General features: G+C 47.7%; 1 protein-coding gene across 1 annotated transcript; it reads left to right on the top strand.

The window, feature by feature from the left end:
- Window positions 1-4,282: 4,282 nt before the first annotated feature.
- On the top strand, window positions 4,283-11,297 carry CORT (cortistatin). Its single transcript, XM_009562352.2, has 2 exons — window positions 4,283-6,843; window positions 10,956-11,297. The coding sequence occupies exons 1-2, from the start codon at window positions 6,742-6,744 to the stop codon at window positions 11,169-11,171; spliced, it is 318 nt and encodes a 105-aa protein (XP_009560647.1). The 5' UTR covers window positions 4,283-6,741; the 3' UTR covers window positions 11,172-11,297.
- The last annotated feature ends 12,644 nt before the right edge of the window (window positions 11,298-23,941 follow it).

Here is a 23,941-nt window from a genome sequence, read left to right as displayed (position 1 = left end):
CTGTGGTATCAGCACCAATGGCCCTGCTTTCTCCTCTTTCCAGCAAGACTTGCCACTTCTTTCCCAATGCCCCCTTCTACTACTGATATCAGTACAGCTTTTTGGTCATAAGGGTTTGCAAAGCATTGCTAAGCTGCAGAGCTGAGGCTGGATCTCCTTTGTATTCTTGTACTGAGACGATTACACGCATTTTGGCTCTTAGTTGTCTGGGTAACCGTCTGCTTTCTCCCACAGCTACTGGTTAGTTAGGGCGATTGAGGCATTTTGGTTGCTCAACTGTTGTGGTTTTATTATTTTTATTACAAAGAGCAGTAATGGAGGCTGGTTCTAGCTCCCCCTGTTCAAATTACTGTGGGACCTGAACCCCATTCAGCCCTTCATCCTTGACAGAAAACTATCTCTGACGCTTTCTTTCCCCTGGAATGGGAATCGAGACCAGGACTGTAGCCCAGGAATGCCTTAGAGAAGCTGCCAACTAGTAACAGGTTCAGGTTTTCCACCCACCCTTGATGAGTACAACAATGCCCAGGAGGGAAGGAGCTTCCTCAAACCTGTTACTAACCTCCACGCAGCTAATTATTCCTTTTGCTTCTCCTGAACTCTCTCCAAATTTCTGAGTTCAGTGATGAGAGGAGGAAGACAGGGCTGTTTGCTGTCCAGGTCGCACATCCTCTGTCCATAGGGTCCTGTGTTTGGTTTCAGAGTCATTACAAATCACTTCTTCAAGGCAGTTTCGAATGCTTCAGTGCTTTGTGATAGCAGAAGAGATCGGTGCCTGAATCGAGCGCGCATTGACAGCACAGAGAGGCAGCAAGTTTGTGCAGCCGTAGCCAGTTCTATCCAAACCCTTCCCCCTATGCTGAGCACTGTCACAAGGTCTACAGGCCACTTAAGCTGCTGGAAGGGTATTTGGCGTGGCAGTCATCCGTCAGGGATTGTGTCTGCAGATTGATTATCCTTTCCATAAATGTACGTCTGAGCTGTGAAACCGCGTGATGCTGTGGCCAAGGATGTTGGGGATTGAACAGAAACTGTCAATTTGGCTACTGCCCAACAGGAGAAAAATAAGGGAGCCACAAATGGAACTGAGCATTGAATACTTTAAAGCAATCTTTTCCGTGTCCCCAGGTGGGCAACTGAAAGACCTGAGTAACTTCTTCAGCGTCTTGGCTGCTTTTTGCCCAAGGCTGGCCAAGCAAGGCCGTTCGCAAGCAAAGATGCTGTTTGTCTAGACAAGCTGCAGTCATGTTCCAGCATCTTATTAAGCGAGGAGCGCACAAGCAGGGATAGGCTTTGTCCCAAGTAACGTACAATGCAATAGGAGTCGGAACAGGTGGAGACAAGCAAGAGAACAGAGCCTGATGGGCTTTAGCGCATCAATTGCTTAAGCCTCTTGGCGCCTTTTGAACTGTCAGGCTCTCTGCTCTGCGCTTTACTCATTGCACTAACTCAATTTTTAGAAGTTCAGAAAAGACCTTAAAAAATTAAGAGAAATCTCTTGCCTGTATCTCTTGGGAGCTTTCAGCCAGTTAATTGGCATGAGCGTTGTATTCATGTAGAGCTAATGTTATCAAGGCCTGGCTGAATTATCGATGGAGCTTGGCTGGAGCAAGAGACTGCTGAAGTAAGAATGACAGTTGCTATTTCTTCAGAGAACAGCCTCGGTAAGCAAATAGTCCAAAAAGTATTAATAAATGTCAGTAAGTCCAGGGAGAGGATTCCCTTGATAAAATAGTGGGGGAAGAAGATGGAAAAGTTCACAAAAGCGTGAAAGAGCAGCTCAGGTCTAGCAAAAGAGTCAGGCAAAATCTTGTTAAAAAGTAGAGTGGGAAGTTTAACCAAGTTAAATACTGATAAGTCTATGTGAAGCTCTTTCCTGGTCACTTATAGGATAGAGTTAAGTGCTTTGAAAATATACAAAAGGTGGGGAATTACAGCCAGGGAATTGCAGCACGGTGTTGTGTGAGGCAGATAAAGGGCAGGGGAATCATTAGGAATGTTAGGGATTTCAGCAGTGCAGGACACCAGTTCTGTGGCTGATGGGGTTTGAAGTGCAGGAGGTGAGGACCACAGGCTGGCCCGAGAAGGGGGCTGCCCTCTGCTAGATACCCTCACGGCTGGGAAGGACGTGCTTAACACGGCTAATTCCATGTGCCAAGGATAAGAGCAGGATGATGTATGTGATGACATACGTGTGTTTCATCCCCCTTCAGCTGTAGGAGAGGAGTAACCAGAACCCCATGCTATATGGAGCACATGAATTCCTCTGTAAAGCTCTCCCAGCTGAGCGGTCCCTTCTGTGGTGCTGACAGTCCCGTGTGTATACGTCCCTGGTGAGCTCTTTCTGCCTGAATTCCCACAAGGCGCAGTGCCTATGCAATCCCTCAGGAAATCCAAATGGCGCACGTCTCCATCCAAGTCTTGTCCAGCCAATCTTGCCACCAACGGGATGAGTCTGGTGTAACAGAGGTCAGTTCATACATCAGTAGACTGTAACCTCAAGCATCCGTAGCCTGCTTCACAGCCAGAACTGCCTCCTACTTGGAGCCGGGGAAAACAGTTTCGGTGGAAAATAGAGGTAATTTGAAATAGCAGTGTTTCATGGGAAGGAGTTATTTTTGAGGAAGAGTTTTGGTGAAATAGCTGAAATGTTTAACTTTGCGTGCATTTTTAAATAACAAAGGATTTTGAGCATTCTATGCTCGCCCTCCCGGCATTCTCCTGTAGTTCCTTTGGGATCAACAGACAGAGAAGGCAGCACAACTCCCCCCACTGCACCTCCCTCGAGAGCTTGAAAGGCTTGTAGTCGTGCGTGCTCTGACAGCAGCATCCCTGCGGTCCTCCCCTCCTCCTTCCCGCACCTGCGCTGCGGCTCTTATCGGAGAGGAGCGGGAGCAGTAGGCTCCAGCCCACGCACACGCAGTCTCTTCCTTGGGTTTGTCAGAGTAGTGCCGATGAAAAGCCATGGCCAGAACAACCACCTGCGTGCTTCTTGGAGGCCCCCGGGGAGTGCAGCGCAAGAGAATACTGCAAACCTGGCCTGATAAATGGGCTGTGATTTCAGGCCGATGAATAAATTGGTTTCCCCTTCCAGGAAGGCTCCCAACTGTCAGCTGACTATTGCTTTATTTATCGCATCGGCCTTTGCAACAAGGGACTCTTGAGGGCAGAGAGAAAGGGTTCCAGTGACAGGAAAGCAGAAGCATTTAAACTCTCCCTTCAGCTGCAGCTCAGTGCCTCACCTTTGGGAACCAGGATTTGTTCTGGAGGCCTGATGCAGTCCAGCTATGTGCTTCGAGGCGTGGTGATCTGAACCCAGACCAGGCAAGAAATAGGCAGAAGATGGCAAATGTCCAGGCTGTAGAAGAAGCAATTGAGAAATTACCTTATTCCTTAATGTGACATTTAGTGCCAGGCATAATCTTGGCTTCTGTATTCTGGCAATGCCTGCTCTTTGCTGCTGTACAGACAGACGGAGGAGAGGTCAGGGACCTCTCTCTTCAAAGATAAAATGTCTCCCATTGCATGTTGCTTGTGCACCTTTAATCACAGAAACATGGATCTTGTCTTATGTGATTGTGTAAAGCATCTTTGTATCTCCAAAACTGCTCTGCATCTCTGCTGAAGCCACGATAACTGTGAGCCAAAATCCTTGGATAGCCAGGCTGTTTAAGGTTCCTGTATGCTGAACTTCCTTCAGGAGCATCCCTCCCCTTACCAGGGATGTGTTTGCAGACGTGCTGATTTCAGATAGATGTACCCTCGCTGTAAAGTGGTAGAAACCCATTCAGACCACATGCAACTCCGGACAGAAGAGGGCATCGAAGAAGAAGACTTCTAAAGGGGTGAGTCAGATTACAGAGAAAGGGACAGCAAGAGGAAATGAAGGAAAGAATTGTCAGAAACGTTTATTTCTCTGGGAGAAGACCTTCCCCGTACAGAGAGATAAGCATTTAAGAGTTGGCAAAAAAAATAATTGGGGCCTTCTTAAAGGTCAGGCAGCTAATGTGACAGGGAATGGGGAAGAGTAGGAATGAAGAACAGTCCCAGTGCTATGTGTTGAGTCTTTCCCAGTTACTAAAAAGAGGAAATTTTATCACCACAGAGTTATTTTTACTTTGGAGAAGGAGGTGATGCTTGTAGCTTCTGATGGGGACATGATCAGCAGTGGTGGTGGTGGGACAACACTGCAAAGGTGCCAGAGGACCAGAGCTTGAGGAAGACAGACTAGTGTAGGGGAAGCAGCAGGGGGAATGTGAGGGGAGGGAAGGGCACCAGGGGAGACGGAGTTATCTGGAAAAGAGGCACTTGATACTGAGAGATGCTGTAGCAGAGCCTGGGGAGAACTTGTGTGGAGTTAGAGATCCAGTCGAGCTGTGGGCACTAGAGTGTAAGCGCTTTGATGTGTCCCTGTCCCTCCCAGCTGGGAAGAGATGCCCAGCCTGGCCCAGGCTAGAAGTTTTGGCTGACCTGTGCTCATCAGCAGGGCAACAGGTTTGGTGCTGGCACAGAAACTGGGCAGAAACTCTCTCTGAAGCCAAACCCCTCAAGAGGTAACACTTATTTTATTACTGCCCTTTAATCCCAGCACAGACTCATGGCACCCTGGTCACTGTTGACATCCCTGTGGACCTCCCCAGAAGCTGACCTCTGGCTCAGTACATCATCCCATTTTGATAGAAGAGCGTTGTCATCGTTCGGACCCCAAGGAAACAGACAGAAAACAGCCCATTCAGAAGGCAAAGCCGCAGACAAAACTGTGTTAATTAGAACAAGCAGTTCGGTTAGACCAGACAGCCCCAGCACAGAGACCTGGCAGCACTGCTGCTGGCTGGCTGGCTTGGTTTTGGTCTAGTAGCCCATAAGGTTTAGTCCTGCCTCATAACAAACAGTAAGGGATTCACCTGCCAGCCTGTCAGCCCAGGTACTCCTCCCACTCACGGGTCATACCTTTTGCTTCTTTTGAGCTTTCTCCATGTGCTATTCCCCACTTTTTGGAGCAAATTGGCTGTGGGTCATTTGGCAAGTCCCAGATTTGTCTGCGTGGTGGAGCCTGGTTCTTGACTGTGCTCTGTCTCGAGCCCCAGACTGGCTGGGAAGTGTTTGACAGAATCCATTACGATGGGCTAACACAGCGATTCTGATAAACCAGCAAGATCAGTTTAAAAGAAAACAGATAATGTTTCATCTGAAACTGGTGCGTGGAAACCAGCTGTCACGGGGGCGGAAGGAGGAACGATGAGGTGACAATATTTTGTGAGGAAAATCCATTTCTAGAAATTGCTGGATTGTCGCCTTTTCCCCCAGAAGCCCGTATGACTCAGAAAAGGTTTTTTCCTTTGTATCTTTCAGTGAGGGAATCCAGCATTTCTTTTCAAACATGCATGGAAGTGATGGCATCTTTTCCCTCAAGAGCATCCAGGGTGGTGTAACTGGTGTTAGGAGCTGGATTAGTTGCAGGTGAAGCTTCATCCTGCTCTTTCCAGGAACTCTAATGCTGGTAAGCCTTAGGAATGGAAAACAGGATTTTCTGCCTTCTGTTCTTAGTTCTTCCACTGCATCCCCCTGTAGGGGTTTCTTAGGTGCTAAATTAGGATAACAATTTCCCTCTTGACTGTCCTTTGTTGTTAGGTCAGGAGGGGATCGGCCTGAGGGGAATGCTTCTGGAGAAAGGGCGAGTGGTGAGATGGGATCTTGGCTCTGTGTCTGTGTCTCACAGGCAGTGCTCACAGTGGATGCTGTCCCCACACGATGGGGACAATGCAAAGCACACAGCAGTGCTTAATATCACCTTGTGCTGGCCCACAAACCAGTCTCAATGGTGGGACAGCATTTTGAGCAAAGGGAGAAACATTATTAACAATTGAGAACCAGAGATCAGGAAACAGCTTGCTCCAAACAGCGTACCACGAGCTTTTTTCTGAAGGCTCACTGAGCAGAGCAGCTCCAGCTCTGACCAGCCTTTCAGTACTTTGCTTTCCCTTTAATATGTTTAAACCCAACCTCTCCAAGTCAGGATTGACCGTGTTGACCTGTACTTCTGGGATAGGTTCAAGACATATTGAAACAATACTAAGAACAAAACCCAGTATCCTCCAACTGGCTCCCAGGTAGACTTATGTACGTTATGCAAGGCAGATTATATTACTGCATAGCTGCAGGCTGTGTCCCCACGTTACCGTAAAGGCAACGCCAGGCATATTGGCGTTCCACAGTGAGATGCGTCACTGGATGCAGAGATCCAGTTCCAAATACCCCTAGAGTCCGGAGCCGTTTGGACACACAAGCTGAGGTTCCAAGCTCATACCTAAGTACTGCTGGCCAGAAGTTTTACCTCTTCCCTCTGAATCATCCAGCACTGGCCAGAGCTTTGTGCAAGCTGGTGGCCTGTTCAATCCAACATTATGTTCCCAAGCAGAATTCAACCAGCTAGGAGAGACACAGACACTGCCTATGAATTATCAGGTGAAGAGTCCCAAACCTTTCCTTTCTCAGTATGTGCAGGTCTGGCACAAGGAAAGCTCAGAGGCACCGAGGTATCCCACTCAAGCAGCCAAGTGTTAACAACCTCTCCAAAGTCTAATTTGCCTTTGATGTAGACTTAATTGTTTGCGTCACCCACTGGGCTAGGGGGAGGGCTATAAAAGGGGCTGCAGCCATTGTCTGAGGCAGAAGAGAGCCCAGAAACAGCTCCCTCTCCCAGTCTTCCTCATTCAGCACAGTAGACACAGCCTGTACATCATGCAGCTGGTGGCCAGCCTGGTGTCCGTTCTGCTGCTGGTGTGGAGCGTGAGAGCTACTGCACTGCCCGGAGAAGAGAGACTCGCATTACAGAACACTAGGGTGAGTATAATGCACCCTGTGCAGGAGCTGGGTGAGGTGGGAGCCCACGGAGCAGGCTGGAGCCACGGGAAGGGTACTAAGGGCAATTAGGCTTTGCCTGATGCAAACAAGTCTTCCACCCCTCTATATTCCAAGTTGCTACAGCTTCATGTGCTGCTGAAGCACAAGCTGTTAGTACAGCCTAGTAGCCAGTTTATTTAGGAAACGTACCTGGGCAGATGCCAGAGAGCTGCAAAAGTGAATTCTAAGCTAAGCAAAAACTGATGAAAAGAACAGAGCAGAGGGGGCGGTTGAAAGAGAAAATGATATTGCTCAAAGAGTGCAGCATCAGAGAATAAAGCAGAGTATTAGGGAGGGAGAGAAAAGATACATGATTGGTAAAATGATCAAGGGAGATGATATTTTAAATAGGACTCATGGGAAGGACAAATGTTTAAAAGACGGTTTCAGTAGGAAAGTAACAGAGGAATAATAAATGAAGTAATTATATGAGAATAAAATTGCTTTTTGCAGAGTAGTATTCGCAAGGGGAGTTACACTGACATAGTTCTGCTAGAATAATTACACTCTGAACCAGCATAGCTCTGTGCAGTGGCAAAACTTATTATAGCAATATAATTATCCTACCAGCTGGCAAAACTCTAATATTATAATGGCTATAGCACTATAATAACTTTGTTTTGCTGGACTATTTCACTACAAGGCCAAAGGGAAGGAAGCAATAGCATAACAGAATCACAAGCAAGTGCTGTGTTCTGCTTGCCCTCACCCCGCAGTTTTCTCACCTGCGTGTTTCTTGCCATCCCTGAGGATCCTCTGAGCTGTGGGCAGTCACCCCGCAGTTCGGTTCCAGCTGTATCCGTAACGCTGCTGTTATTTCAGTCCTGCAGAGGAGCTGCCCAGAGAAGTGAAGGATCCCAGTGTTGGTTTCAAAGACTCTAGCTTCTCCTTTTTACGTGTCCACATCGTTTTTTCTGTCTTAAGTGTTGGCTCCAGGTCATCCATCAGTGTCTTGCTGCTTCAGGAATGGGCTCACATCCCATTAACGACAAAACTGGCTGCAAGAAAGAAACAGTGTGAGGTGCTAGGGTTAGCATTCTGTTAGAGATCAGGGCTCCTGCAGCTGGCTGGGATTAACCCTTCTGGGGATAAGTATAAACTTTCAGCTGTATATTCTTACAATAACAAATTCAGTCCTTAAAAAGTAAACTGTTCCTGATGCAAAGCTGCTGGGAAAAAGAGAAACAAGTTGTAGGGAATAAATCGGTAAATAAGGCTTTGGTAAAAATGAATGCAAGTGTAATGACTTCTGGTCTTCCACACGCTGCTGCTTACAAAATAATGATATAATTATAACAGAGATAATGATTCTCTTTAGACCATTCTACAAACTGAGAAATTGTTAGATATTGATGAACCAATTCCTACAGTCACCACTGCTGTAACTCAGACAAATGTTTGAAGTAAGAATATGAGCATTTTACATATAAACCACCATAAAATGCATAACAAAAGAAAGCTCTGCACATTCTGATGCACTGATGGATGTAGTTCAGGGAACTGAGCAGCTACCCAGAGGTGTGCCACAACCCACCCATGCCAATATCTCTGCTGCCAATCTCTATCTCTTGCACCTCTAAGCAGAAAGGATGTTAGCAGTGGATTAGTGCAGGGGAAGAGCTGCCTAGTTTCACTAACAGCCACAGCTGATCATGCATAAGGAATATCCTCTAACAGCAGGCTGAGCTCTTCCCCACGCCTGAGCCTGAAGCTGCTGGCTCTGCTTGGAGCCGGTTATTTCAAAAGATAGCACTTAGAGCTAGGAAAAAAGCTTAAAAGGAAGGCATGAGCCAGTAGATACCTTTAGCAGAGTTCCCCAGACGGTGTCTCTAAGGCTCAAGACATTTCTGTACTTGCAGCACAGGAGTAAGAATCAGGATGGTCACAAGCTGGCTTTTCTTTGCTGCTGCAAACATAGCATGTGATTTTTCTGTACTTCAGTTTCGCTTGTGTGGAAGCAGGAATAGTTAATAGAGCTAACAAAGTGATTTAGAAATAACCATAAACATTCTGTAACGTGAACTCAAAGTAATTGCTGCTGCCGCCTGTATTTATCTGTCTTTTCAGTTGCTCACCAAGTGGTCCTTAGCGAACACTGGTGCTGACAGAGCCAGCAATAGATACACCAGTTCCAGATGTAAATATGGCATTTGTGAGAAGTTACGTGAAAACGTGCTTCCAAGATTCCCATCCACATGAGAAACCGGGTCTGTTCCTGTCAAACCATCTCTCCCAGCTTGTCCAGTACCAGCTGTCTCTGATAATGAGTCACAGAGACCAGGGATACTCAGGCAAGAGGTAGTTCCTCGGATTTGCTGGATGTAAAGTTAATAGAAGCAAGATAACTCACAGCTTGTCCCTGACAGAACTCCCTCAAGCCCCGAACCGCAGGCTGTACTCTTTCCTATTTATCTATGGCAAAGGGATGCAGGTCAGCAACTCCTCTTTTGCTCCGCTTCTCCTCTTCCCCCAGCACCAGGCAATTGAAATACAGATTCTTATTCTTGAAATACAAGCTGCCTGTCTCCACTGACTAAATATTTTCTTCCAGATTCTTAGGGCATCCCTCTCCGCACCAATCCAGTGCTCTCTTCTTTGTGCCATTTCATTCTCAGCATTTTATGGTGGGTTGCAGCCTCTGGTGCCCTTAATTTAATATTGCTCAGGACTCTTTTCCTCTTCCCTGACCTTCCCACAGCGGCTGCTGGGCAGTGAAGGGGCTTTCTAGGAGAGAGGCCGCTCAGCATTCAATGAAATTTAATTAGTGCAGGCGGCAAGGGACTTCACAGCCAATTCCTGCCTATTTGTTAGCAGCTCTTTTCCGGTTACAACATGGCATGTGTGTCTCTGCCTGTCCAGAGGCTGAGCTGGAACAGGCACAGAAGGGAGGAGTGAGGGGAGATCTTCTCTCTGTCTACAACTACCTTAAAGAAGGTTGTAGTGAGGTGTTGGTCACTAGTGAGTGTGTTGGTCTCCTCCTAAGTAACTAGTGATAGGACAAGAGGAAATGGCCTCAACTTGCACCAAGGGAGGTTCAGATTAGATATCAGGAAAAATTTCTTCATGGAAAGGGTTTTTGGGCAGTGGCACAGCTGCCCAGGGAGGTGATGGTGTCCCCAATTCCTGGAGGGATTTAAAAGACAGGTTGATGAGGTGCTTAGGGATATGGTTTAGTGGTGGACAGGTACGGTTGGACTTGACGGTCTCAAAGGTCTTCCAATCAAATGATTCTATGACCTGGAGTCACAGGCTCCCCATCTCCAGCACAGCTCTGGCAATGGGAAAAGCATCAGCTCTGACAAGGGGGAAGCAGGGAAACGAGGGACATCAATAGGGACATTCACACCCTGCAACGAGCTCCTGTGCCTCAACGGCCATGGGGAACAGGCATAAGCCAGCAGTGTGCCCAGGTGGCCAGGAAGGCCAATGGCATCTTGACTTGGATCAGAAATGGCATGGCCAGCAGGTCCAGGAAGGTTGTTCTGCCCCTGGACTTGGCACTGGTGAGGCCACACCTCAAATCCTGTGTTCAGTTCTGGGCCTCTCACTCCAAGAAGGATGTTGAGAAGGATGTTGAGGCTCTGGAGTGTGTCCAGAGAAGAGGCTGGTGAAGGGGCTGGAGAACAAGTCTTACGAGGAGCGGCTGAGGGACCTGGGGGTGTTGAGCCTGGGGAAGAGGAGGCTGAGGGGAGACCTTATTGCTCTCTACAACTGCCTGAAAGGAGGTTGTAGAGAGGAGGGAGTTGGGCTCTTCTCCCAAGTGACGGGACAGGACAAGGGGGAATGGCCTCAAGCTGCACCAGGGGAGGGTCAGACTGGATATCAGCAAAAAATTATTCACAGGAAAGGTCATCGGGCACTGGAACAGCTGCCCAGGGAGGGTGGCGAGTCCCCATCCCTGGAGGGGTTTAAAAGATGGGCAGATGAGGTGCTCAGGGACATGGTTTAGTGGCAGAGAGGGATGGTTGGACTCGATGATCCAAGAGGTCTTTTCCAGCTGGGTGATTCTATGATTCTGTGATCTGTCACTCTCCGCTGCTCTCTGCCCGCAGGAACAGAGCACAGTCCGGAAAGACACCATCCTGAAGATGCTGGCGGGCTTGCTGGACAGTGTGGATGTGGGGCGCGAGGTGGCCTCCCCAGACATGGAAGAGGAGGGGAAGCTGGAAGAGGAGCGGGCAGTGCTGGGGCGGCTCGCCCAGCTATCGCAGCGGGACCGCAAGGCTCCCTGCAAAAACTTCTTCTGGAAAACCTTCACCTCCTGCTAGCGCTGCCCAGCCTGGACCTGCTGGGCTGCCTGCCCGCGAGCACCCTCCTTGTCCCCCATCAGCTGCCCCATCCCCTGTGCTCCCTTCCTTTTCTTCTCCACCCATAAGAATAAAGCATGGCGCCTCGGGGACTCTCTCTGCCTCTCCGCGCCTCGTGGGTTGTGTGGCCACGCAGAGCCCCGGCTCCCACCATGAGGGACGGCAGCCAGGGCAGGGGCAGCCATTTCGGGGAGGGGGTAGGGGCTGGCGGCCATTTTGGAGGGGGGCTTCAAGGGGGCTGAGGGTTGCAGTGGGGCTGGGAGGGTACAGGGGGGGTCTCTGAGGGGCTCTGTGTGTGTGTGAGGGGTTCAGAGTGCACAGGTGGGTCTGTGTGAAGGGTGTGCAGTGAGGCTGGGGGTACGAGGGACTGTGTGAGGGGCTGAGGATGGACGAGGGGTCTGGGGGTGCAGAAAGGGCGTGTGAGGGGCTCGGGGGTGCAGTGGGGCTAGGAGGGTACAGGGAGGAGCTGTCTGAGGAGCTCAGGGTGCACAATGGAGCTAAAGTGGGCAAGGGGGCTGTTTGAGGGATCTGGGGAGGTGTGGGGCTGAGGCGCTGGGGGTTGCAGTGGGGCTGGTGGGGTACAGGGGGGTCTCTGAGGGGCTGTGTGGGTGCAGGGTGTGTGAGTGAGGGGTTCAGAGTGCACAGGGGGGTTGTGAAGGGCTGGGGCTGTGCAGTGGGGCTGGGGGGTACAAGGGACTGTGTGAGGGGCTGAGGATGCACAAGAGGCCTGGGGGTGCAGGGGGGGGCTGTGTGAGGGGCTAGAGGTGCACAGTGGGGCTAGGGTGGGCAGTGGAGCTGTGTAAGGGGCTGTTGCAGAGTCTGAGGAGCTTGGGATGTGCAATGAGGCTGTGTGAAGGGCTCAGGGTGCACAGTGGGGCTGGAGGGGTGCAGGGGCTGTGTGAGGGGCTGGGGGTGTGCAGGGGGCCGGGGGGTGCAGAGAGGCTGTGTGAGGGGCTGGGGATTGCAGTGGGGCTAGGAGGGTACAGGGAGGCTGTCTGAGGAGCTGAGGGTGCACAGGGGGGCTGTGAGAGGCATCTGGGGGGGTGCAGTGGGGTTGGGGGGTGCAGGGTGTGTGTGAGGGGCTCAGGATGCACAGTGGGGCTGGGGGGGGTGCATGGGGTACTGTGTGAGGGATTGGGGGTGGATAGAGGGGCTAGGGTGGGCACTGGGGCTGTGTGAGGGGCTGGGGGATGCAGGGGGGCTGTGTGAGGGGCTAGGGGGGTTCAGTGAGGCTGTGTAAGGGGCTAAGGGTGCACAGTGGGGCTAGGGTGGGCAGTGGGGCTGTGTGAGGGGCTGTTGCAGTGGCTGAGGAGCTCAGAGTGTTCAATGAGGCTGTGTGAGGAGCTGGGGGTGTGCAGTGGGGGCTGAGATGCACTCAGAGCCTGGCCCTGGCCTGCCTCACATTTAACAACAGGCACCTCTTGTCTCTGGCAACTATTGACAGGTTGAGAGTTGGAGTTGTTCAGCTTGGAGAAGAGAAAGCTTGGGGAGACCTTATAGCAGCATCCCAGTGTTGATAGGGGCTCCAGGAAAGATGGAGACAAGCTGTTTAGCAAGGTCTGTTGTGACAGGACAAGGAGTAATGGTTTTAAACGAAGGGAGGGGAGATTTAGGGTGGTCATAAGGAAGATTTTTTTTTATAATGAGGATGGTGAAACACTGGCACAGGTTGCCCAGTAGGTAGTAGAAACATCCCTGGAAACATATGGGGCTCTGGGCAACCTTAGGTGGTTAAAGATGTCTCTGCTCACGCAGTGGGGTTTGACTGGATGACCTGTAAAGGTCCCTTCCAGCCCAAAGTGTTCTGTGATCTCCAAAGCAGTTCCCCGGGTGCTCTGGGGCTGCGTTTGAAACTGCTTGGATTAAGGTGTTATCCCAGGGCCAACAGCTGACTCTGCTCTGGTTCTCACATGGTTACTTGGTGCCTTGTCATCTTGATTAAGAAAACAAAACTGAAACACCTGATTTTTCTTACTCGGCTTCTTGGGTGCCCTTTGCTTTTTGGAGAGTCGTAAGGCCTGTTGTTTTATTTCTTTTGGCTTGATGAGGAGGTTTTTGAATTTAGCTTCAGAGCTGATAGGTAGTGTAAAGGTATGAAAGGCAGACGTGTCTGAGTTCAGTGGGGATATTTCTATCTAAAGAAGACTGCTGAGGCTTTGGGTTTGCATGCTGGTGAAAAGAAAAGGTATGAAATTCAGTTGCTCTATTTGCTTTTATTCTTAGTATTAACAAGCTGAGTTTTGGTGCTGTACTACCTTGCTGGGAGTGACCATGTGAAATAGCAGACTTCGGCTGTATGTTCCTGAGCCTGTCTCCTGACAGCTGGTGAGACCTAGCAGGTAGTTATTCGTAGTGGTTTGCTTTTAAACCTTTCCATTTTGTTTTTGGAGGCCAGTGACCATGAGGTCTGTCATCTCAACGGCAGCATTTTGGATTAATCAGCACCCAGCCTGTTCTCTTACAGTTGAAGTAACACTTCCAACTCTCCCGCTCTCCCTGAATGATGAGAGATCCAATCGCTCCGGCACCTAGACGGGCTGGCTTGCTGCTGCCACTTTGCTCTCTGTCAGGCTGCATTTTCACTGCGTCGTTTACCACAGAATTTTCTGGCTGTGTGTTTCTAGAGTTAGAGCCCCATGGCTTGTTTTATTTTTCACTCCATAATGAAAAATAAGATCCTTGCTGGGGGAGCTCAGCGACTGAGTGTATGGGTAATGGGATATGGAGCTTTCCCGCTGTGTTGCCTGGAGCTCCCAGATAGGATGCGGGAGACCTGGTTTTATGCCTCATTTCACTGCTGGCGTTCACTTCTTATCATTACCTCTCTTTCAATACCTCAGTTTCCCTGTCTGTAAAATGGGGTGAGAGTCTTTATGTCTTCTTATATTTTTTCTTAAGGTATGTGTGTGACAAGAGCTGTGTTAGCACTAATAATCGTCATTATTTTTATTAAGATCTGTGTAGCAGTAGGAGACCAACAGGATGCTGGTGTGGCCAGCAGGAGCAGGGAAAGGATCGACCCCTGTACTTGGTGCTGGTGAGGCTGCACCCTCGAATCCTAGGTTCAGTTTTGTGTCCTTCAGTACAAGAAGGACATTGAAGGGCTGGAGCGTGTCTGGAGAAGTGGAACAGAGCTGGGGAAGGATCTGGAGCTCAGGTGTTATGGTAACACCTGGGGCTGTTTAGTCTGGAGAAGAGGAGGTTGAGGGAAGACCTTATTGCTCTGTACAGCTCCTGAAAGGGAGTTGTGAGGTGAGTGCTGGTCTCTTCTCCCAGATAACAAGTGCTAGGATAAAAGGAAATGGCCTCAAGTTGTGCCAGGCGAGGGTTAGATTGGATATTGGGGAAAATTCTTTTACTGAAAAAGTGGTGAAGCCCTGGTAGAAGCTGCCTGGGGCAGTGGTGGAGTCTCCATCCCTGGAGGGGTTCAAAAAACGTGTAGACATGGCACTCTGGGACATGGTTTAGTAGGCATGGGCGTGTTGAGCTGACGGTTGGACTTGATAATCTCACAGGTCTTTTCCAGCCTTAATGATTCCATGGTTCTACCCTATGATTCTACTTTAGAAGTGTTCTCAAAAGAGTTACCCATTAAATCTGATCTGTGATAATAACATGTAGGTGCGAATGAGAAACCCTACAGCACAGGGACGTAGCGATCGCCCCTAACAGAGACTGCCCGCCAAGCAAACTGTCTGCTGTATTATTTAGTGGTCCCTGGAGGAGAGAGCAGTCCAGCTCCTCTCAAGGCTGGAAGTAAATTTGGAAGTTGAATTCTTCTTTCATCCCCACAGCTGGTTCCTGCTAGTGCAGCCTGCGGCAGCCTGGCCGAGCACCAGGCAGGAAGGCTGCACCGCCAGCGCACGTGCTGTGGAGAGGGGCCAGCGCAGTTGAGGCAGCTCCTTTAATCAGCACTGGAATCAGCGTTGGAGTTCGATTTTATGTTGCAGTTTCCGTGGCAGGTCAGTGTGCTGAGGCTGAAGCAATGTGAGATCCTGCCTAATGACGGTATTTAATATTAAGGAGCATAGCGTGATAAATCAGATTCAGTGGGAGGGGCTTGGCAAAGGGTTATAAATAACTTGTCATATATGGGCATTTTCTATTTAGACACCCACAGTAGAATTGTGAGTCTTATAATGGTTTCTGTCAAGTAGAAGGGAGTGAGAGCACACTATTTCTTTTTTAGATGCAATGGCCAATGCCTCTTAAAATCTTTTCCCAGTTCAGAATAGTTGTGTGTGTGTATGGGCAAGTGGATGACACCTGTGAGCTTTAAAAAGTGGAAAAGATGCATTAAAAAGTAAAATAAAAATTGGCCAGAAGGTAAACTCTTAAAGTCAGCTAGCGAACACAGCACTGACCTTACCTAATTCAATGTACGGTCCAGTGGCATTCACTGTGTATATATTTTTTTTCCCTTTCTCTTTTTAAACCCCAAGCTGGCTCTTGTTTATACATCAAACTCCAGGCAAGTGAAGAAATTACCACAGGGATAAGCTCAGCTGTGAACCTGCAGTGTATTCAGTACCTGGGGTAACTGTGTGTGCATATCCTGTCCCATCATAAATATGAAGTAGCCCGTGGTAGCTTATTCCTCTATGAAAACAGACTAAGTCTCATTTACTCTAAGACCAAAGCATGCACATATGTGGACAGATACAACAGGGGACCTGGGGAGATATTAATGTGAAATTTAGTACCATGCATGGTGACTTGTTTGTATGTACTTTTACTAGCGATCTTGTTATATTATATACTGACAGGTAAGCTAGCAGGGAAGCAATACTTCATGGTGTGTATTTTCAGCCTGGGACAAAGGAGAGAGTTGCAATCTAAGCAGACTTCACAGAGATGATGTCTGTCCACAAGTCGCTGGCAAATGGAGTGACATTTAGTGGGAACAGAGCAGTCCTGCCTGGTCTGGTGGTCCTATGCCTGCCATTCTCAAACAATGTGTGGCCTGTGAGGCACCTTTAGCATCAATCCCAGCTACAGAAAATTAAGGTTAAACCCAGAATTACAGGGAGAATGAAGTATAAGGTTGCACAGGGTGTCTTAAGTCTTATGTTGTTATTGCATTTGGCTCTGCTCAGAAACACTGAACGTGTATGTGCAAAACAATGAGTTCATTTATTTCAAAAAAAACCTGTTCTGAGCTTGAGGGCATATAAGCAGCCAGATGCAAGTGTTACAAGCAAGGAAACAGTAACTGGGTTTGCACTAAAGGGAATCTTTTTCTCCACTGAGTCGAGTAAATTCTGCCGTTGCTCTTAGTCATAGATTACTATAGTGGTTCACAGAATGTGTTCTGATGAGATGCTTATTTTTGACTACCTTCATCTGAGAAGTTGGTGGTTTAGATGATAGCAACAAACTCAACAACATCCCTGTGATGCAGAGATACTGCTTTCATTAATCCTTGGCAGTATGGACTAGGAGATTTGCCCTATGCATTGGGCTTGGTGGTGGGAGATACTGTTCAAAGAGACATTGCTTTGTGTCTTGTTCTAACCATGATGCCCCACACTGTGGCTGCCATGCTAGGTTTTGTTGAGTAGAATAACGTGGGTGAAATAAGGCATTTGTTCACTGTCTTATTTGTTACTCACTGTAAATTGTTTGTTCAGTGACCTTGTTCTCTGAGCTCTGAAAGCCTCCCTTACTTGTGCAGTGGGCTTTGAAGATTTAACTTCAGTTGCTTCTCTGAGCTTCTGCATTCACAACCCCCTCAGCAACAGCAGGCTCTAAATGCATTTTATACTCCATGGAGACTGCTCGGTGAAAGAAGCTATTACCTTGTCCATTCAGAATGTACAGTAGCTTCATGTAAGATATGTGCAACACAGGAAATCCTGAGTACAGATGACCTCTCGGAGAATTGGGAGGAAGTCTTATACAGTGGATTTCTCCTGTCTTTGCTGAGCCCTGATAGGACTTGCAGGGGCTTGAGGGGAGGGAGCGAGAGGGAGCTGCCAAAGCACTGTAGTTTTTGTAGACTAGGTCAGAAGGGCAAGCAGTGTTAATGTGTTGTGCTTTTAACTGTAGTGTGAAGGTCTGTAAGCTGTAAATGCCTGAGAGATGAAAAACCAGAAGGTGCTCTCTGCTGTTCCAACAAGGATTTAAGAGGTTTAGTTGCTCTTCAGAGATTCATAAGGAGTTATCACTAAGGCAGTGGATGATGAAGTGCAGGTAGGTAAAAATCAGTTATCCAGAAACACACAGCAAACTGGGACTCATCAGCATAGGGAGAACTTTCAGAGTAAAGATTCTGACAGAGTGTTACTGTGGGATATTGGTTATGGTTCAAGCTGCTTTTTATTTCATAATAATCACTGAGCCTTTAAAGCAGGAAATATTTGGGAGTCAGAGGGCCTGTGTCACGTAAACAAGGCAGGAGCTAATGGAGAACAGCACGCTGCTGTTAATCAACTTGTGTGAATAAGCCCTTTGCAGAAGCCTGGGAACACAAGCAGAGACTGGAAGCTATTAGCCTGTAACCTGGACTACTGAGGAGCAGCTGTATTCCACGCAAAGGGAGATCAGCCTAACTACCTGAGCCACCTTCTAACAGGCACGTCAGATCTGTCTGCTGCTCTTTGCTGACTGCAGCGCCTTTAGAGCTGGCTGAGCCCTCACTCTTACAGTCGTATCTCATTTTGCAGCCTTGGGAGGGATGTACCAGATGAAAAAAAGCCAGCATTGCAGTCCCTTAAGATAGGAGCTCTGCCAGAGCTGTTTGAAACTTAATTCAAACCTTCCAGCATGTCTGCTTGCCGCTTGTTAAAATTATGTAGGGCTCATAGAAAGTCTCAGAGGAAGCGTTTGGGAGGTGAAGGAAATCTGAACAATTCAAATCCGTTCCTTCCACCTCCCTAGCGAATGCCTTAGCCTGAAGCAGCAGGCTCGGCTGAGTAAGGGCTGCTGTCTAGCAGGACCACAGTGCTCAAGGGAATAAGAAGCTCTGCCAGAGCACGCTGTTTCCCTCGGGGCATTCAGCTGGGAATGAGGAACTTCTGTTCTAACAGTACCATAGGGACCTGGGGGACTCCTGTTTTAAACCAATTAATGTTTAGCGTAAAAACAAAAAAGGTAAGCAACCTTTATAGCTGGGACCTTGTTGGGCTTGAAGGCAGGCCAACTTCCTATTATAAGATTGTTTGCTGGTTAGATAAGTCTGCTGTTAAAACCGTCTTCCATTTCACTGGCGCGTGCTTGGCTGGTGTATTTTAGTCCCTTCTTATCAGAGAGGAAAAAGCCAAGGATTTATGGCTGTGGAAACCTGCCCGCTCCTGGCTTCTACATTCCAGAAATTGTCCAGGAGTCCGTCATTCGAGACGGTGTAGCTTCGGTCACTGTTGTATGGAAGGAAGAGTCTTAAAATTTGGTTGATTTTGCTGTGACTTTGTTTGTGTATTTGAACAAGAGCAGATTGTTTAGATGGCTCTGGGTGCACAGGTCTGCTGAACCTAGCACAGGCAGCAACTTCATTAATAGAGAAAGGGAAAGGAGAATATTTCTGCGATAATATTTAATACAGAGCTTTTAACTCTTCCAGCTGGGACAAGACTGTGCAGGGACTTCACTGCTCAGAGTGAAACCAGAGGTTAGGACATGTCTCCACACAAGCCTCATTTGCTCCAAGAGCTCTGCCTCTGTCCTTGGCCTTGTGCTGCTGATCTACTCGGAGGTAAATCAGTCCCATGGCGAGAGGTGCCCTGCCAGAAGCTTAGGTGCAGGTGCACAGAGAGGGAGCTGCAGCTGCCTAAAGAGCCATGGATTTACACTTTAGGAGCCCAGAACCACGGGGAGCAAACAACTGTCTTTATGTTCTAAAATATTGGCTTGCAAACAATGCTCATCTTCATCTGTGAACTGATGAATTTACCCACTGCTGAGAGTCAGCGGGCTGGAAAGTGCCTTATGATTGCTCTTCCGAAAAGGATAACTGAACCCTGTTCAGTGCTGGAAGGCAGCTTGTCATGCCGTGGTAGAGTGGGCTAGAAGCAGAACAGGAAAGAAACGCCACTCAGGGCCTTTTGCTCCATTCCAGAATAAGAGTGAGAATGTCTCCATGCTGCAGAGCTCTCTAAATAGCATGTGACTCAGAAGCTGTGCAAGAGGGCACAAAAACCCAGAGTGAGGTGTGGAAATGTCCTCCCTTTAACCATGTAGTCACAGGCAGGCTTGCATTTTGTCAGTCTTCTTGTTATTTTATGACTGTGACTGGTTATAACAAAATTCCTGAGTGTTACTGCTGTAAGGAGAAATGTTTTGCCTGTGAGTATGTCTGTATTCTTTTCAGATAAGTAGTTGCTTCCTCTTTGACTTAACTAGCAGTTTTCCTGAGGAGTCTTTGTGAGGTGATCCACCTTTGCCAGCATTCTTATCCACCAACCAAGAGTGATCATTCCTACTTAACAGGAGATAACTAAAGTCCCAGCCAATCTGTCAGAGATTCTGCTGGGGGGAATGAGACCACAATCCAGGAAGTCTTCTTTGGACACGAGGTATGGCCATGTCCAAATTACTGCGCCTGGGGAATGCTCACACAGTTCTGGGTGCCTCTACCTTGGACCAGCAAGAAATGCTTTCTCAGTGGAACGATGTGCCAAGAACAGCCTGTCTTTTGTCAGCTCTGGTATCAGTTGCGGGATCTAGGCAGGTGGAGAGGCAGGTTAATGTGTGTCCTGTTTCTGTAAGCCCTGTTCTGACAGCTGGTCAGTTCTGGCTGCAGGCATTCCTAGCTGCTGAATGGCAGGCCATAAATCAGAGCTGGCAGTTAAAAGAAGAATTGTAATGAAAGCTGAGAGATTTGAGGAGAATTGTTTTCCTGAGTCCCATCCCATTTTCACATGTACGCATACAGACACTTGCCCTGTCCCTCAGAAACGTTAACTGGGCTTCACCTTTCCGGGAAGATAGATTGCCTGGTAAATGAGATGTCATGGGCAGACACTGCCCTGGCATTAAGGTGATTATTTACAAATTATTTGAAAAGACGTAGCACGAGGGAAGAAACCGTAAATAACAAGGAGTGCTTTGGATATTTGGAAACAGCCCTCAGGAACTTCCATGGGCAGGGCACAGATGCAGAAAGCAAGGGAACTCCATCTCCTAGAGGGTGTACTGCAGGACAAGTGGGTCCCCACAGCAGTCAGCAAGGGGAGTTGGTTCTGTGTGGCTTTCCAGATCACTTTGGCAATGCAGGCTGCAACTGATTCCTGTCTAGTGTGTAATTGCGTGTGAGATGCCCCAGGCTGGCTACCAGGGCAAGTGAGCGTAAAAGGTGTCTGAAATGCTGTTTCCAAAACCCTACTGGGCTGTAGGCTTGTGAGTGGCAACTTCTGGCAAAGGACACTTGACCCAAGACACAGGTGGCTCCCATCTTGCAGCAGACGCTTCCTTACTGCGTACCTTAACTCTGCACATTTGTTGGTGTGTGTATGGTGACATCTATACTGGTGTCATGTGAAAGATGAGCTTTGTTTTCACACAAATTGTGTGGAAGTGTTTCACTCTTCTTTCAAATTTGGACTCTGCTTGTACCCATTTGTTCTTAGAATACAAATATTAACAAGGAGAATAACTTGAAGAAAGAAGAGTTGTGCTGGAAGATGGCCCTTGATTGCCATGCCCACTGCGCAGCCCCCTCAGTCCTGTTCTCATGTGTGGCTGTGGAGGCTCCTTTTGCTGTTTCTGCGCAAGGCTTTCGTAACAGTAAGCCAGTTGTTTAATTTATCATCACTGTCTGCATTGCAGGAGGCAGTGCGGTCCCTCTCAGGCTGGTTTGACAGCCTGTCAGGCCTTCTTTTAACAGAAGGTCTGCCCAGAAAAATGCTGCTTCCCATGCTCAGGATCTTTCAGTACGAGCAGAAGAGGTGAGATAGGAGAGGAGGAGGGCGAGAGAACATGTGAGCAACTGTCAAGGCCATCAGCAGAACAGCACTACTAATGGGACATTGGTCTGTAGGCTTCGAGATCCAGTTAAACTGGAAGTTTGCTGCTTTGGATTCCTCACCTGTCTGAAGATTGCAGTATATTAGGGGGAATATTACAGTGATACAAGAATAAAAACCTTACAGTCTTTGGAGACTATCTTAAATGAAAATATGGTTCAAAGAGAAAAAACATTTGGTCCATCTGTGTCCCATTACTGAGCTAGGGCTGTCATCTATTTTCATTAGACAGGGCCTGAGTGTGTGGGTGGGGACAAAGGCCCAAGCAGCTGCCCTGGACACCAGGCTAAAAAGCACCATATGGAAAAGCCTAATGTATGTTAACAGGCATCAGAGACCAAAATCGAAAGAGTAATGGCCCATCCGCATGCGGTAGCCTCAATGAGACAAACTCTCAGCACCAATCTGTCAGCTGCAATTTAGGGTCATTACAGTGCTGCTAAGCAGAGGCTAACAGACAAGTTAGAGTAATCAGACTTCAGCAAGAATAATTCTTCCAGCCGTGCTCCCTGGCTCAGTTTCCTCCTTGCTAACAGGCATCAAACAAAATATCTTCCTTTCCTCAGAGATTCTTCCTACCAGGCCTCAGGGGATACCAGCCAAACATTTAGATTATATGCAATGATCTTTTAATTTGCAGGCTGCTCCATGGCTCTGTATCACTCTTGCCACTTCAGATAAACACATGCTGTGGCAAGACTGTTTCCCTTTTACCTGCCTCACAGAGGTGTACCCGAAGTATTTTCATTTTGATCCCCCAAAATTTCTTCTTTTGGTTTTAGTTGTTAGCCAAGGAGGCTCCAAGCTTGGCTAAAGCCATTAAATACTCTGTGCTGTGAGTGCCTTGACATCCAGGTCAAAATCCAGGTTAGATCCAATATCCTTGTACCAAGTTAACTCTGCGTACAGCCAAATTATTTTATTTGCCTTGCCAGTAAAGCTGAGCATCGCTGAAGCCAGGTGAGTTCTTGCAGCGGTTTGGTGGCCGGTGGAAGTTACTGGCAATACTCACACTGTGCCCAGTTTGAAATTAGGGGACTATAGCATCCACCGTGTCTCCCTTCACTTGCCAGCAGGCCCGGTGCCTCCAGGATAGATCAGCAATTCGTAGTGGACTTTTTTTGCACACTGCTTGGAGGATCAACAAGCAATGGGCCTTGCTGTTAGTAGATAAAAACAGGTGGCAATATGTCCAGCAGGTGTGGAAAAGGCACATATGTAATCACTTATGCTCAGCAGTCCGGTAACCTCTTAATCCAAAAAGTAGTTTCATACAAACACCTGAGCTTTTGGTTTTGTACAGCCAGGTTATAGCTCTGCCAATCTCTGAAATGCAGATTTTTCTGAGGTAGAGTACAGTGCTGTGTCGGCATAATCTTTCTCCTTCTTTGTAGTGCTTCTGTTTAATTGTGTTTTGTTGAAAACTGTATTCAAATGCTGTGTTTTCTTTCTGCAGATTCACTCTATTGTTCAAGGTTTAGTCATGACTCCTGCAGAAACTTCAGTGTTGTGGATTTCACTAACAGAAGTGAGAAGCAGGAAGCCCAGGTAAGCATCCCACTCTTTTAAAAGACAAAGTTAAATTTCTCTATGAAACAATAGCAATCTTGCCTCAAATCGAAGTGCTTGACACAGCCCACACAAAACCGCACAAGAGCAAAGGGTGTTTTGCTGGTTATCGCTTTATGAAGATTTCTGTGAGAGAAGCAGTAGAGCAAAGAAGCTGAGGAATAAAGTGTCTGTGTAGCACAGAACTCTTGCCCTGTATTTTAGTGGGCTTGGGTTTTTTTGTTCCCCGGGGAAAGAAAGAAGAGGTTTAGGGTGGAATTCTGGCAAAAGTGAGCCTAGATCTAGACTGAAAGACACTGTTTGGTTTGAACATTTCTAGTTCTTTTGAGCAGAAACAGAGTTGATGTTTCTGCCTTAAAAATAAGAGAGATGAAGGCAGTGTTTGTAAAAGGCAATGCGTTTAGATGGTACCTTGCTTACCCCTAGTTTCTCCTCGAAAGAAAGAACAATCGGGGATCTAAGACTTCTTTGAAGGGGGGTTGATTTGAAATGGTTAGGAAAGGCATATTATTCCATTGAGGTGGTAAGGAAAAGTTTAGCACAGCTGCTTGCTATGTTTGTGTTCGGTTTTTTTTTCTGAAGTGCTATAGACATTTTAATATACAGGTTCTGATTGATGCGATTGTTGGCCCTGACATGGCCTTCAATCCTTTTTCTGCAAGGCAGGAGTTGAGGTTCTGTGTATTTGGTGAGGGATTTAGCCAGAGGGAAGATTTGTCCATTTTGATGTATCATACTAACTCTTTTATGTCTGAGCAGTAGCTCTTCTTTTGGGAGTGATTTGGGCTGGCTTTACTGTTTATCTAGATTAGTGGAGTAATAGCCTCTTTGTTAGAAAAAAATTGAGGTTATGGGCAATTGCAGAAGAAGAGAAATGGTGAGAAATATTTTTTAGTTGAACAGGGGCGAGTAGAAAATGTGTTTGGATGTATATATGGGCAGGGAGCCTATTGCAGGTGGGGTTAATGAATTTGCTGGTGCTAATGCTGTTAAAACCTATTCTTCAGCACATTTCTTGGCTTCTCCCTCTTCCTGAGTCGGGGGGAGAGCCTTGGGAATTTACTGTCTACTCCAGCCTCAGCAAGTTAGGAGATGAATCTCAGTTGGGAGATGAATACAGTTCTAAAAGAGTGTTAAATTGCATGTAGAGGAAGAGGAATCATGGAAGAAGAAGGAAGAAATGAAAGGGAGATGGAAGCAGAG

This window comes from Cuculus canorus, chromosome 21 (genome assembly GCF_017976375.1).
Source record: "Cuculus canorus isolate bCucCan1 chromosome 21, bCucCan1.pri, whole genome shotgun sequence".
Taxonomy (NCBI): Eukaryota; Metazoa; Chordata; class Aves; order Cuculiformes; family Cuculidae; genus Cuculus; species Cuculus canorus.
Note: the sequence above shows the minus strand (reverse complement) of the source record. Positions and strands in the feature narration are given on the sequence as shown.